The sequence below is a fragment of the Pseudorasbora parva genome, chromosome 18, assembly GCF_024679245.1.
Source record: "Pseudorasbora parva isolate DD20220531a chromosome 18, ASM2467924v1, whole genome shotgun sequence".
Lineage (NCBI taxonomy): Eukaryota > Metazoa > Chordata > Actinopteri > Cypriniformes > Gobionidae > Pseudorasbora > Pseudorasbora parva.
This window is the reverse complement of record NC_090189.1, coordinates 11,944,480-11,957,730: the sequence shown is the minus strand read 5'-3', so window position 1 is coordinate 11,957,730 and position 13,251 is coordinate 11,944,480. Positions and strand designations below refer to the sequence as shown.

The 13,251-nt window shown below is 37.6% G+C and overlaps 2 protein-coding genes across 2 annotated transcripts; one reads left to right on the top strand and one right to left on the bottom strand.

Annotated features, from left to right (window-relative positions):
- Positions 1-601: 601 nt before the first annotated feature.
- Positions 602-5,222, top strand: grp (gastrin-releasing peptide). Its single transcript, XM_067422776.1, has 3 exons — positions 602-903; positions 4,435-4,715; positions 4,896-5,222. Exons 1-3 carry the CDS (start codon positions 768-770, stop codon positions 4,947-4,949), a joined length of 471 nt encoding a protein of 156 aa, XP_067278877.1. The 5' UTR covers positions 602-767; the 3' UTR covers positions 4,950-5,222.
- A 4,448-nt stretch (positions 5,223-9,670) lies between these two features.
- On the bottom strand, positions 9,671-12,561 carry rx3 (retinal homeobox gene 3). The gene is made up of 3 exons (XM_067423918.1): positions 12,327-12,561; positions 11,610-11,836; positions 9,671-10,427 (listed from the first exon to the last, which is right to left on the bottom strand). Exons 1-3 carry the CDS (start codon positions 12,559-12,561, stop codon positions 9,993-9,995), a joined length of 897 nt encoding a protein of 298 aa, XP_067280019.1. The 3' UTR covers positions 9,671-9,992.
- Between the last annotated feature and the right edge of the window lie 690 nt (positions 12,562-13,251).

Here is a 13,251-nt window from a genome sequence, read left to right as displayed (position 1 = left end):
TTTGGCCAACCGAAAAAATTAGATGTGACCAGTCACTAGAAAAATTTCAGTTGGAGACATGATTTTTTTTTTTTTTTACAGTGTATAATGTAATGTAAATAATACAAATTGATTTGTAACTGGAGATCTGCAGCTTTAGGCTGCAGTGTCCATTACCAGGAAATTCATTATTAATTTAAACAAAAACTGCCTTTATCTGGACTGTTGGTTAATTTTTCAGGAGTTTTGGGCACTATTTAGCAGGTCAGACTAGGAGACCAGTTAAATTACTGTTAACTTTTAACTGTTTAACCCCATTTTCCCATGGCATAAAGCAACCGCAGGAAAAAACAATAAGGAGCCATTTCAAGTTATTTTTACCCCGCATCTAATGAAATACTGATGACACTTCACATTGAATCTGTCTTGGGGAGCATAATAGCCCGTAGCTGAGATAATGACAGGTTAGCTCAACATGACATTTTGAGTAGTTTTTTTTATAGGCTGTTTTATATCAAGTAGCCTAACCCACTAAAATACTGACGCAGAACCCCTGGGAGGGGGCATTAAACTTTCAGCGTAACACCCTACACGATTCATCCAGTCATTGGCACGACAATTTCTCTCTATAACGCACGAAATTATCGCGTCATTTTCTTTCAATTTCTAAGTGGTCGTCACGGGGTATATAAGTTAACTGATTATCCAAATGCACCATTAGGGGCCTCTGCTAGCAATAACTCTACGAACAATTACAGGACCGATCAAGGAAGGCGAAAGGACCTGAGATGGGCGTTATGAGCCTCGTTTGGAGATACAGATTAGTCGCGTCCATGATTCTGCTCGTTGTGCTCTGTGATGTGTATGCTTCAGACGCACAACCAATTGGAAAAGTTTATCCACGCGGAAATCACTGGGCTGTTGGTGAGTGAAAATCATATTTTTAATTTTACAAAAACAAGTTTGGGTCATAATATATGGCCTACTCGGTTTTGTAGCCGAGTAAACGCATTTAAATTGATATTAAATCGTTTTTTATATTAAATAAATATTAAATTGATAGCCTACATTGCATAACGCATAATGGATTGTAACGCGTAAAATCCAAAACAAGCTAGCCTACACTGCATTTACATTTGTTAGCCTACTTTTTAAATAGAAACTGATATTATGCTTAGAGACACTGATGTGCTTAAATAACTGAATGTTGACAATTTAAGTTAAATTGATGTCATGCAACAACAGTAGCCTACTTACTGACAAGTGAAATTATTATTTTTTAACATATAATAAGTATTAGCCTAAGATAGATACAATAACAGGCTGTAACAAAACATAAAGCTATTAAATGATAAGAAGAAATCAAGTTTAGAAACAAAATATTTAGAAACAAATATTCTGATCTAAGGACCTCTACATAACCATGATCTCCAAAGAACCATACGCGCAAAAATAATTCTGCATAAATAATAAAATAAAATAAAATAAAAGTGTTGCTGAACCTAATAAGCTGAAACCACTGAAAAACTAATGAAAACTTTTTAGAGCTTACAGTAAATTAATTCAGTAACACTTCAGACAACAATAACAACAGGCCTTTAAGTCACTTGATTAAACGTGCGAGTGCAGTTTATTGCGTACATTTATTAAATATGTATATTTGAAGTGATTGCAAAACGCTCAAGTGTCGCTCAAGTGTCACTTTAAGCTTTGAGACTAATGAGGGAAAGTGGATCCATGGGGTGTAAATGATCAGACTAACAGCTGTATCCTAATTGGATGACAATAGGAGGTATGCGACTGGCTTTTGTATGTTTGTGTGATACATTTATTAAAAAAAAAAAAAATCAGGTAAAATATGATTGTCTTTTTATTCTGATTTTGAATCTGAACTAATTCTATTGAGATGTATTATGTGATGTTGAACTTGTGGTGTACTCAACAACTGCTCATGCAGTCTATCTTGACATAATTAATAGAAGGAATTATGGATTATTTTGGCTCAAATTACATTTTGTTTGCACATTAATACCAGACCAGATTCAATATTTGTGTTTATACTGTAAGATGAATATCAACTGCATTGTTATAAATGTTCTTGTGTAATGGAGGCCAGCTAATAAAGAGCTGTGTAGGTAAACCTCACTCTCCTGGCCTCAAGAGGCGCACTAGCAGCTAACACTAGAGGTTGCCATTTTTTGTGTCCTTGTTAATGCGCCCAGCCGCCCACCTCCCATATGGTGTCTCTGGTTTGAATCCTGCTCAGAGTGTTGTAAGTTGGACCAGTCATATTGGTGCCGTGACCTGGATTGAAGTGAGGTTTATGGGGGTGAGTGTAACGGAGGGTAGCTACTAGCTAGTTAAAGAACTGTGTGGGTAAACCTCACTCCCCTTGCTTCAAGAGGTGTTCTAGCAATTGACGATAGAGGCTGCGGTGTTTGGTGTCCTTCTGTTCTCGCCTCCTATAACAGTGCACTTTCATAAAAAATAGTGCAAAAGCTGTCACTGTGAAGGTACCCCTTAAAATGGTTCCAATACATACTATTTAAGTACTGATATGTACACTTTTGGTACCAGTATGTATCTTTGAGGTACTAAGGTGCACTTTTTTTGTAAACAAAAGATTTACCTTTTGAAAGGGCACAGTGATACCTTTTGCACCTTCTTTCTTAGAGTGTGACTCTGGTTTTAATCCCGCTCTGAGCAGTGTTGGACCAGTCACATTGGTGCTGTAACCCAGATGGAAGTGAGGTTTAGGGGTGTGAGTGTTAATTTACCTGCTTCCTATACCTGAGCGGTGCAAGTTGGACCAATCATATTGGTGCCATGACCCGGATGGGTGTGAGGTATGGGGGTGTGAGTGTTAGTTTAACCGCCTCTTGCAACTCTTCTTTGAATCCGTTCTGAGCAGTGCAAGTTGGACCAATCACATTGGTGCCGTGCCCCGGATGGGAGTGAGGTTTAGGGGTGTGAAATGTTAATGTACCTGTGTCCTATATGGAGACCCTTGTTTGAATCCTGCTCTGAGCGGTGCAAGTTGGACCAATCACATTGGTGCCGTGACCTGGGTGGGAGTGAGGTTTAGGGGTGTGAAATGTTAATGTACCTGCCTCGTATATGGAGACTCTTGTTTGAATCCCGCTCTGAGCGGTGTAAGTGTGACTAATCACATTGGTGCCGTGACCCGGATGGGAGTGAGGTTTAGGGGTGTGAAATGTTAATGTACCTGCCTCCTATATGGAGACTCTTGTTTGAATCCTGCTCTGAGCGGTGCAAGTTGGACCAATCACATTGGTGCCGTGACCCTGATGGGAATGAGGTTTAGTGGTGTGAGTGTTAATGTACCTGCCTCCTATATGGAGACTCTTGTTTGAATCCCGCTCTGAGCGGTGCAAGTTGGACCAATCACATTGGTGCCGTGACCCGGATGGGAGTGAGGTTTAGTGGTGTGAGTGTTAATGTACCTGCCTCCTATATGGAGACTCTTGTTTGAATCTCACTCTGAGCGGTGTAAGTTGGACCAATCCCATTGGTGCCGTGACCCTGATGGGAATGAGGTTTAGTGGTGTGAGTGTTAATGTACCTGCCTCCTATATGGAGACTCTTTTTTGAAATCCCGCTCTGAGCGGTGTAAGTTGGACTAATCACATTGGTGCCGTGACCCGGATGGGAGTGAGGTTTAATGGTGTGAGTGTTAATGTACCTGCCTCCTATATGGAGACTCTTGTTTGAATCTCACTCTGAGCGGTGTAAGTTGGACCAATCCCATTGGTGCCGTGACCCTGATGGGAATGAGGTTTAGTGGTGTGAGTGTTAATGTACCTGCCTCCTATATGGAGACTCTTGTTTGAATCCCGCTCTGAGCGGTGTAAGTTGGACTAATCACATTGGTGCCGTGACCCGGGTGGGAGTGAGGTTTAGGGGCGTGAAATGTTAATGTGCCTGTGTCCTATATGGAGACTCTTGTTTGAATCCTGCTCTGAGCGGTGCAAGTTGGACCAATCCCATTGGTGCCGTGACCCGGATGAGAGTGAGTTTTAGAGGCGTGAAATGTTAATGTACCTGCCTCCTATATGGAGACTCTTGTTTGAATCCTGCTCTGAGCGGTGCAAGTTGGACCAATCACATTGGTGCCGTGACCAGGATGGGAGTGAGGTTTAGGGGGGTGAGCGTAACAGAGGCCAGCTAGTAAAAGAGCCATGCAAGTAAATCTCACTCCTTTTGACTCAAAAAGCACACTAGCAACTGATGATGGCTGTAGTTTTCCTTGTTAGTACGTCCACCTAACATGCAGATGACATTGGGTTGAATCCTGCTCTGAGGGGGTGTGAGCAGGACCAATCACACGGGCAACCAAATGAAATCCATATGTTTAGTCATATTTATATTAAAAGCATGCATTTTTATTAAAAATCAGAGCAACAATCTGTCTATAATGACCTATATTTGTTTTAGGACACTTAATGGGCAAGAAAAGCACAGATGAGCAAGTCAGACAAGAGGAATTAGAAGGTGATGGTGAGCCCTCTATGATGACCCCAGATCAGGATCTGCAGCTGGAAAGATTCAACAAACATCTCTTACCGCCTCTCCTGTATGCGCTCATGAGAGGACGGACCGGAGTGGAGAGCATGCAGGAGGGCACAGAGGAGATCGATGCTCCTAAACTGCTCCAGCGCATGCTGACAAAGAGACGTTGGGAGGAAGATCACAAAAGAGGCAGACAAGTCAAACTGGTGAGAACAAATTAAGCAAACCATTAACAAGATAAGGATGAATTTTGAGTGTTTAAGGTTTTGAATGGTGAATTTATGATGATATGTAATAGGGAAAAAAGGCAATAAAAAGTGTCCCACTACCAGGACACTGTCCTTCGTTTCTTAAATATGATTTTAAAAAATATATTTCACATACAGGTTGAGGACATCTTGTTAAAAGCTTTAAGAATGATGGATGACAACGCAAGCTGAGGACCAAAGACTGTGGTTTGAAAATACACTTGTCAACATGGCTCTGTCGAATACAAATCTCTTTATTCAAAAACATATAAATAAGCATGTTATATTTTTGTATGTCACTATCTAAATGAAATACACATAAACCGAGTGTCATCATTCTGTATATTTAATGCTATTGTTTTATAAATGGAATTCATTTTCTTGGTAACTGACATCATAGTAAATAAGCATTGTAGTCATAGTTCAACTGAGTAATATTTAATAAACTTTACCTTGTTGGGCTATCTGCGGTTTATAAAAATGACAGTGTGCTTTCTTGCATTTGAAATGTCTTGGCTGTATTTAGAAAAAGATTTAAAATGAACATGAATTTCTTTCTTTCCATGCATTAAGCACTGAATGTGCTGAGAGGAATGCGCTAGTATGTGTCATAGAAGAGTAAAAATCCCTGCCTCGTTCTGAAAGTAAATGTATTCTTGCCTTATTGGTAATGATTGATCTCTTGAGGTGGCTGGCCTTAAACCACCTATTAGTCAAGCATTCACTTAACAGAGACAGGCAGGTGACAGGAAAGCTCTTCACTGCACGCTAATGACCATCTGAATAACTAAATCACAACCTTTGCATTGTCTGAGGCAACTGGCAGGAAACTGTTGATGGTCTAGCTGTCTCGTCGCTTTCAGCTGTCCGTGCACAATAATGGCTCCAATTATTCACACTGACGTTTCTAACAATGATAAATGTCAATTGGAGCCACTTTCATTTGGTTAAGCTCATAGTTCACACAGATTCCACTCTGATGTGCGCTTTTCTTATTTGTCACATGAACGACCACTAACAGAAATTCAGCATATGAGATCTCTATCAATCTGAATCTGATTGAATCATTGATAAAGTTACTGACAATGATCTCAACTGGTAATGAAACAACTTTATGAAATTTAGCTTATAGCTGTAGTGTACACGTATCTATACCATTACAAAATTGAACCATGGTTTTACTACAAATACAACCAACAAAACAAAACAAAACATGGTTATTGTAGTTAAACCATAGTAACCACAAATTAACCATGGTTTTGCTACTCTAACCATAGTTTAACCATGGTATTTGTGGTAAAACTGTTTAAAAAATTTAAAACAAATCATTAAAAAAAATATTCTAAAGGTTTACACATCTTACATATAGTTTGTGGAAAATATTTATATAACTTTATAATACCATGCTGTAATATATAAAAAATATTTTCATAATCATAATTTTTTTTTCTTTGATATTTTAAGAGGTTCAGATCTCCCTGACCAAACAATCTCCCAGATTAATCAAGTTCTTTTGCATCACGTGGATGGCCATGTGCGTGTGCGTGTGCGTGTGCGTGTAAGTGTGCGTCGCTTACCTGGGGAACACATGGCAACACGATACACTATGGGAAGAAGGCAAGCCTGCAGAGGCAGTGTGATGCTTTAGGCAATGTTCTGCTAGGCAACCTTGGGTCCTGCCATCCATGGATGTTACTTTTACATGTACCATCTACCTAACCATTGTTGCAGACCATGGATACGCTTTCATGGAAACGATATTCCCTGGTGGTTGTGGCCTCTTTCAGCAGGATAATGTGCCCTGCCACAAAGCAAAAATAGTTCAGTAATGGTTTAAGGAGCACAACGACTTTGAGGTGCAAGAGGTTCAACCCGGCGCTCAGGTAGAGTTAAACAGAAAGCTTTGCCCTGAAGAAGACCATTTTGTTGGTCAAAACATGTTGGCTCTTGTATTATTTAAACATGACTTAAGCCATACCAAACAAAGGCTTTTTAATGAATTCCTTCTCCTCTGTTTACATCTGACTGAGTGCCTTGGACCTGCCTTTTTTGTGTCAATGAGTTTGAGGTGTTGACTTGGCCTTCAAATTCCCCAGATCTCAAGCCAATCGAGCATCTGGGATGTGCTGAACAAACAAGTCTGATCAATGGAGGCCTCACCTCACATCTTACAGGACTAAAATAATCTGCTGATAACATCTTGGTGCCAGATACCACAGCACACCTTTAGGGGTCTAGTGGAGTCATGCCAGGCTGATGAGTCAGGGCTGTTTTGTCAGCAAAAAGGGACCAATACAATATATATATATATATATATATATATAGAGAGAGAGAGAGAGAGAGAGAGAGAGAGAGAGAGAGAGAGAGAGAGAGAGAGAGAGAGAGAGAGAGAGAGAGAGAGAGAGTTGCCATATTTTATCAAAGCGGCAATCACTCCCCTAAACCTCACTTCAGGCGGGATCCTATTGGGGCTTTTTGCTTTGAAAATGTTAAGACCCCTGATTTATAATAACTAAAAATTTGAGTAAAGGTAGAAAACCTTTTCTATATGCTATAGACCACAACCTTAAATGTCAGCACAAATTTAAAATTGTATAGACTGTAAGCAGATACAGATGTAATCCACATTACACATTTATAGTAATATAATTGGACTACTTTTAGATTACTTTTGAACTAACAATTATCAACAATAATTGACAATTAACAATTATTAACAATGATTTGAATAGGATAATGGTCTGCCATATTGATATAAAAATACAAAGAGAATAAAACAATCCATTCTTTGTTAGCGACAACATGAAGCATAAAATAATACATTTTGTCAGGGTTTCTCAGATGGGGGTTCGTGATGGGATAGAACTGCAGGGTTTAGTTAAAAAAACATCTATTAAATTATTAACAAACAAAAAACAAAGAGCAAAACAACAACAACAATCAAAACAAAACAGTTACGAGAATCAATGAATTATGAGTAATTTACTGCCACTGTAATAATAACATGACATACAACCTAATCAAGTTATTCAAAACGTAATATTATCCAATTACAAGTACTTATTGTTTTTTAATCTGATTACGTAAACCAGATTAGATGTAACCAGTTATAGCCTACCCAGCGGTGATTGTAATTACCAGTGTGAGCGGAGAAGACTGTTCCAAACGCAACCACTAGATGGCGGCATAATCAAGGAGAAGCGCCACAGTCTGACACTCACACTGCTGGAAGCCTGGAAGAACCGGATTATCCTCGCAACTGAAAAGTAAAAATAACAATTTATATTATAAATAACAATTTATATAATAAACAACGAATTAGTACAAAAAACACCCGAGGTTATATATAATATATAGATAATACCCAAATCAATGAAAGTTTATAGAAATTAAAATGTATTTATAATAACCATGCATTGAAAAATAATTTATTGACTATATTTTTAGTTATTTTAGTTTAAGAACTCAAGATTAGAATATCGCATGGGAATTATTTATTTATTTATTTATTTATTTATTTATTTATTTATTTATTTATTTATTTATTTATGTATGTACAATTGCTAACATTCTTTTGTCCAAACGGAAACTCATGGATCTTTCTGGTCTTATTAACAAATACTTAAACACAGCATGACGGAAATGAAGAGCTAATGTGCCAATTTTTTAATAAACTTTAAAGAACACTTCTCTAATAACCGCAGCAGCTGAGAAGTATTGAAAAGAAATAAAACATTCAAATAACAAATACTGAAACAACTGATTTTTACGTAGCAGATCACTAAAATATTGAGAAATAAAGCTGAATCCAATGTCAGTCTGAGGCATATTCAGGTGTTGAAGTTATTTCCATTACTTGGACATAAAGTTAGACTTGTCAGAACAAGAGAGAAGAAGAGTGTGTGCTGGACTGTCATCTCTTTTTTCCCTTAGGCATGCAAAACATATAAAAGCTAATTTCTGCCATAGAAATAAACAAGGTAATAGTGACTTTATCTCTCACAATGAATCATTGAGATGCAAACTCACAATAGCTAGAATAAAAAGTCAGCATTGTGAGATAAAAAGCCACATTTACCTTGTAAAGGCTACTTTTTTTTATTCTGTGAAGATAAAAGGCTTTCATAATCAACAGCCATACATGTTGGATTTGTTGTTGATCAATGGCAGCAAGTTCATGATTTAATTTCAGTAAAGGCTTCATATAAAGCAATGATTCCAGTACCTCTAGGGGTCTAACTAAGCGGTCACTGGCACCCTCTATGGAGGCACCGTCAAATTTCAACAGCAACAATTTCTTAATAGGGGACCCATTTGACCAGAGGCTGCCCTGAGCTATTCTGTTATTTTCAATTATTTGTACTAAATTCTATGAAGTAATGACTTATTCACTTGTAGATACAATGTTTCCAAGAATGCACACACTCTGCCAAAAATGTACAATGGCTTACAGTTAAAGGAATTATAAAAATAACAACAAATTTCATATTGTGTGCAGGTGCTGAAACATGACAAGCCGTTTTTGTAATGGTAGTGTCAGTATTTCACAGTCGTTGCGCTATGATTTATTATATGTTCTTGGGTGGAAAGCTATAGAGTTTTGACAGAAGGATTCAGTTTTTAATTGGGATTGCATGTGTTTGAGTTAATATTATGTAGAAAAAGGTGTTTGTATTTATTTAACAAAATATGGTTTGGGCCAGAAAATGAACTATTTGGCTAATTGTGTGATCTGAACTGTATTAAGAGTTTAGATAAAGTGCTAAAAGTATTGGCAAAAGCTCGTAAATAAGCATTAAGAACTATTGGAGACAGGTTGCATTTGATATTTTATGAGCTTGTTTTATTATAAAATACAAAATTCATCTGTACAATGTGAAAACATACAACACAATGTCATGGAAAGTGGCCAGCTGCATTGTACAATACTTAACAATGAATCAATCCTAGTTCCCAACGGCCATTTTAAAGGATTCAGTGCATTTATAAAAGCAAACATTATTTGACTGATATGCATTTCTCTCTTTAAATGTTTTTTTGGTTGAATTATGTGCGAATTAACAGAGAAGCTTTTTTGAACTCTTGATAAAAAATAAGACAGTAATGTACAATGAACAACTCGGGGAGGTTTATGAACCACAAACAGATGTGAAAACCACTTTCAGGACCGAACAGAGTCTGATTTAGAAAGTTAAAGGAGATGCAAATGTGTCTCAGTCCAGCATTTTTCTCCGTCTACCACGTCTTCCCTATAGATTGGATGTGTTCCTTAGCTTTCATTCTTAGAGAGGCGATACTTGTGTTTCGTGGGTCTATCTCTTCTAATGAAAATTTATCCATAAACCCCGAGCACTGATACGCTGGCGGAGGGGGGCACACCGCCCCTATATGGGGCAGAGGGTGGTTGAGCGTGGATGAGCTGAGGAACTGTGGAGAGGTGTAGCTGGCTGGCACACCCTGCTGAGGGGTGATGAAGCTGGGCAGGGACTGCAGGGGAGAGCTGGCGGAAGAGATCGGTCCAGTAAGCCAGGGCTCCAACGGCAGACCGCTGCCCAGAGACAGTGGCCCTGATCTGGGGATGGACAGCATGGAGGACTCCTGCAGCTTGATGGAGCTCACCTCCAGTTTCTCTTGACGTCGCCACTTCGCACGGCGGTTTTGGAACCACACCTGAAATGTGACATAAAGATTTAGTTAATAATGCTAAAGCACATATTGAAAAGTGTGAGGGAAGTTAACTCTTAATATGTAAAAGCCCTTCAAATACACCGAAAAAAATGGTAACATCTAAATGAAATGCTTTTATTTAACTAAAAAAAATATGATTAAACATCACTTTATTGCCATTAATGTGAACCAACAAAACGTTTTATGGGTTAAGAATAGCTCTTTAAGGTAACAATTAGTGTACACTCACTGTAAAAAAATAATCATATCTCCAACTGAAATTTTTCTAGTGACGGATCACATCTAATTTTTTCAGTTGGCCAAATTGAATTTCTGTAAATAAAATTGCATCAATTCAAAGAAATTCAATTTGGCCAACTGAAACATTTAGATGCGTTCAGTCACTAGAAAATTTTCAATCGGAAAATTTCAATTAAATTTTTTTTTTTTTTTTTTTTTTTTTTTTTTTTTTTTTTACAATGCAATGGATTAATCTGTTTCCATAATGGATGTTAATGATCAAAATGTATTTATATTTAATGTTTTAATGCTTATGGTTGAATCATAATTCGCTTTAAATTATATTTGAAACAATATAAAATTGGACACACTTTAGGACCTGATATAACCTATTTTCTAATATTTACTCATTTTAAATCTGAATATAAAATGAACATTTTCAAAAAGAAGGCCACATTTTTCTAATACGCAATAAAAAATGACTAATGGGAAATCATACTTTCTATATTTGCTGAACTTTACTTTTAATTAGGTAGTTGGTTATAGGATATTATTTAGTATGAAATATTTCTATTGTTTTTTTATTGATACAAATGAATTAATATAGCCTAAAGATTTATGTATTATAAAAGAAATCTTGATAAATGCAGTTATATTCCATTTGATTGGATCTTGTATATAGCCCACACACACACACATAGGCCTACTTTTTCTATAAAAATTATATGTATTTTTTGAAAAACGAAAATGTTTTTTCCCCTCTTGAAATTGGTACAAACATTTTTTTTAATAACTTAAGGAACCAATGTTGAATGTAAAATGAAAGGTTTTGAACGGAGTCATACAAATAAGGTGTTCCTTTTGCTAATATGATGCCTATCGGTCTTGTTCTCACAATACAGAGTTCATTCAGTCCATGATCTGCGGCTCGCGCGCTGTGCTCACCTGTACTCGAACCTCCGGCAGGTTGACCTTGAGCGCGAGCTCCTCTCGGCTGTACACGTCAGGGTAATGCGACTTCTCGAACGCCCTCTCGAGCTCGTGCAGCTGAAATGTGGTGAACGTGGTCCGGTTCCGCCGGTGCTTTTTCTTGGGGTTTTCATCATCCGATAATTTACCACCATCCGCATCTGGTAGATCCGGACTGACCATGACAGCAGATCTACAGACACCTGTATAAAAACAATGCAAAGTTTTCCTTAACAAGGTGTGACGTGTTCATATTTTACTTCAAATTGATTCTTTATTTATTTGTTTACATCACATGAAAAGTCACTAAACTTATCTATATTTAACATCGTCAGATTTGTCATACATTTAATTATATGCTTATATTTTTTTAAACAGGCTAATTTAACCTTTCTTTCTTTCTTTCTTTCTTTCTTTCTTTCTTTCTTTCTTTCTTTCTTTCTTTCTTTCTTTCTCATTTACAATTTAAATAAATAATAATAATAATAATAATAATAATAATACAATCTTAACACGCCCAGAACTTTCCAATAAACTTTCCAGTTTGTATTAACAGCCTATTTAAATGTGTATCACATTAATATCACTTTAATATTATTAATTACTTGAAAATGAAAGTATAAAGCGCTGCTTTAAACGTCCTGTTTAAACCCTGAAAACTGAAAACGAACCTTTGCGGATGTGTTTACTCACCTTCAAAGTTTTTAGAGTTCTTAGAGTCCTTTTTGGGGGACAGCAAGAGCTCAGTGTCTTTAATTGGCTTTCCCGATCCATAGGAAAACGCCGGATGGAACATATTCTCTCCTTTAAATCCCAAAATGGATTCAATGCTGTGGATCCTCGTTTGGGTTCCAGGACTGCGAACCAAGCGCGCGGACGGGGAGAGACGCTCATCCATGTCTTGGGACTGCGATCCGACAAGCCTCATCGAACGTTTTGAATTGGAAAAAAAAAAACAAAGTATGAAAAGCTCAGCTAAGGATATAAGGCTATGTCCTATTCAACAGACATCTATTTCCAGTAGTCCAGACTGTCCCAGCAGAAGCAAATGCAACTTTCTCCAGTAGTGGTCCTGCACACACTGAGGATGCAATGGCCCCCAGGGGCCTTATATGGGCCCCCCTCGACCGGGATTCTATTGTGTGAGTGACATCCCCTTTGACACGTCAAGAAACGTCAGACTGGCCAGAGAGAGGAATAGTGTCCCTCCTCCCAGAGATTCATTCTTCTGGCCATAATAATGGCAGCTTTATAAACCGCCTTACATAAATCTTAAATAATCTTTTCCCACTCCAGATGTCTTGGTCATGATGGCCTGTAGAAATGAGAGGAACTGGGCCTGGGATTACATCTTTAAGGCCGAAAAAGATCATAATTACAGCATCTCTGCACGCGCAAAATGTCATTAAAAACGTCAGTTTACAAAAAGGCTCCGTGGAAACCACGTGCACTAAACTAGTTGTTTTTTAATAGCTGGGCCTAAATTAATAAAAATATATATATATTTTTTTAAATGACAGAAATTATTTAAAAAGCTTCTTACACACTTTAGAGGATATTTAAGTTTGTTTATAACGGTCATAAATAAGTAGACCTACACCCTCCGTCTACTTATTTA